This window comes from Gadus chalcogrammus, chromosome 10 (assembly GCF_026213295.1).
Source record: "Gadus chalcogrammus isolate NIFS_2021 chromosome 10, NIFS_Gcha_1.0, whole genome shotgun sequence".
Lineage (NCBI taxonomy): Eukaryota > Metazoa > Chordata > Actinopteri > Gadiformes > Gadidae > Gadus > Gadus chalcogrammus.
In genome coordinates this window covers 13,521,754-13,524,253 of record NC_079421.1, presented here as the reverse complement: position 1 = coordinate 13,524,253, position 2,500 = coordinate 13,521,754, and the positions used below count along the sequence as shown (strand labels likewise).

Here is a 2,500-nt window from a genome sequence, read left to right as displayed (position 1 = left end):
TCTCTGGCCACGTAGGCAAAGTCCCTGGAAAGAGATAAAACACAACGACATGCATCAAATATAACCGAAAAACACCCAGGGACCGGGAACCCGAGACGCGGTCCAGCTACAAGCGGTCGACAGGAGAAGACGATAAAGTGCTGTGGTGAACGTTTCTGCGAAAATATAAATCAACATGGAGGTCTGGCTTCTTCTGCAAGCCTTTCATATTTATGCAGACGGGAGTTGGGGACGACAGATGATCCATTTAAATGGTGTTACAGATAAGCTGTTGGCTAGATTCGGACGCACAGGAACACACACACACACACACGCACACACATGCACATACACACACACACACACACACACACACACACACACACACACACACACACACACACACACACACACACACACACACACACACACACACACACACACACGCACACACACACACACACACACACACCTAATGTTATAGAGACAACAGAGGTGATGCTTATGGCAGCTTTGTGTTTATGAGCCCATTATCTGTCCTGTCTCGTCCCGTTAATTGTGTGTTCACACACTCACACACTCACTCACACACTCACCTTTTCAGAGGCTTAGGCACACGCTCACACATTCACAGCCTCACAGAGTCACTCACACGCTCACCCATTCAGTCATCAACTCAAACATCCCGGGTCGATAAAGCCCACCACCTGGGGTCTGAGTGGAGAAGGGGCAGGACAGCCGTGATGGTGTGTGTGTCTGTGTGTATTTCTAGATATATGTGTGTGTGTGGGGGGGGGGTTTGTATTTCTTGTTTGTGAGTGTGAATATGTTGTTTATATATATGTGTGTGTATGTTTTTATGGGCTTGTGTCGGTGTGTGATGTGTGTGTGGGTCTCTCTCCATCTGTCTCTCTGTCTTTGCATGTGTGTTTGTGTGTCTCTGTCTGTGTGTGAGTGTGTGTGTGCTTGTGTGTGTTTTTGTGTGTCTCAGTCTGTGTGTGTTTGTGTGTGTGTGTGTGTTTGTGTGTGTGTGTGGTTGTTCTGTGTTTCTGTGTGTTATTGTTTGCCACCTTTGGGGCGCTCCAAGACCCCAATAAAGTGACAGCCTTCAGCCGCCCGCGGGCCGCGTCCACATTCTCTCTGGTGGCGGGAAACCGACTCTGCGGCCGCATTCCTTTTAAAGATCAAGCAGAGCTCCGGGGAAAGCTGTGTGTCTGGACTGATGTGTGTGTGTGGTGTGTGTGTGTGTGTAGGGGGGGGGGGGGGAGGGTTCTGTTGGCTGAGGTGATGAAATATTGGGGTGGGGGGGGGCGTTACAGGTGCAGTGACAGACTGACAGGCAACACACATCGACGGCTCAACACAACAGGTAGACAGACAGGTTACCTTTCTCTGGGTCCGGGAGAGCAGGGGGTGGAGGGGGGGCCGGGGGTGGAGGGTGGGGGGGGGGGATGGAGTTGGAGTGTGGAGGGTTGGAGGGATTAAGGGGTTAGGGGGGGTGGAGGTGGAGGTGGAGGGATGAAGGAAGGAAAGATCAACCATTTCGAAGGAAGAAGGAAGGAAGGAGGATAAAAGAAACGTGGGATGGGGGAAGGAAGGGGAGGAGGACGTAGGAGGGGAGGAGGGGAGGAGAGGAGGGGAGGAGGGGAGGAGAGGAGGACGTAGGAGGGGAAGAGGGGAGGACGCAGGAGGGGAGGAGGTAGGAGGGGAAGAGGGGAGGACGCAGGAGGGGAGGAGGGGAGGACGTAGGAGGGGAGGAGGGGAGGACAAAGGAGGGGAGGAGGGGAGGACGCAGGAGGGGAGGACGTAGGAGGGGAAGAGGGGAGGACGCAGGAGGGGAGGAGGGGAGGAGAGGAGGGGAGGAGGGGAGGACGTAGGAGGGGAAGAGGGGAGGACGCAGGAGGGGAGGAGGGGAGGACGTAGGAGGGGAGGAGGGGAGGACAAAGGAGGGGAGGAGGGGAGGACAAAGGAGGGGAGGAGGGGAGGACGCAGGAGGGGAGGAGGGGGGGACGTAGGAGGGGAGGAGGGGAGGACGCAGGAGGGGAGGACGTAGGAGGGGAAGAGGGGAGGACGCAGGAGGGGAGGAGGGGAGGACGCAGGAGGGGAGGAGGGGAGGACGTAGGAGGGGAGGACGTAGGAGGGGAGGACGCAGGAGGGGAGGAGGGGAGGAGAGGAGGACGCAGGAGGGGAGGAGGGGAGGACGCAGGAGGGGAGGAGGGGAGGACGTAGGAGGGGAGGAGATAGGAGGTGAGGAGGGGAGGACATAGGAGGTGAGGAGGGGAGGACGTAGGAGGGGAGGAGGGGAGGACGTAGGAGGGGAGGAGGGGAGGACGTAGGAGGGGAGGAGGGGAGGACGTAGGAGGGGAGGACGTAGGAGGGGAGGAGGGGAGGACGTAGGAGGGGAGGAGGGGAGGACATAGGAGGGGAGGAGCGGAGGACGTAGGAGGTGAGGAGGGCAGGACGTAGGAGGCGTAGGGAGACAGAGGTGATGGATGGAGGGGAAAGGGCAGCGGGAGAAAGG

At 57.7% G+C, this 2,500-nt stretch overlaps 1 protein-coding gene across 1 annotated transcript in view; it reads right to left on the bottom strand.

Annotated features, from left to right (window-relative positions):
- The window catches only part of LOC130390521 (amyloid beta precursor protein binding family B member 2-like), a 26,563-nt gene that overhangs the window by 5,448 nt on the left and 18,615 nt on the right, over positions 1-2,500 (bottom strand). The window contains exons 11-12 of the mRNA XM_056600520.1: positions 1,366-1,371; positions 1-24 (exon numbers count right to left, since the gene is read on the bottom strand). The exon at positions 1-24 is cut by the window's left edge and continues 91 nt beyond it. Of these exons, the coding sequence (XP_056456495.1) occupies positions 1-24; positions 1,366-1,371 (30 nt within the window). The remainder of the gene's footprint in view (positions 25-1,365; positions 1,372-2,500) is intronic.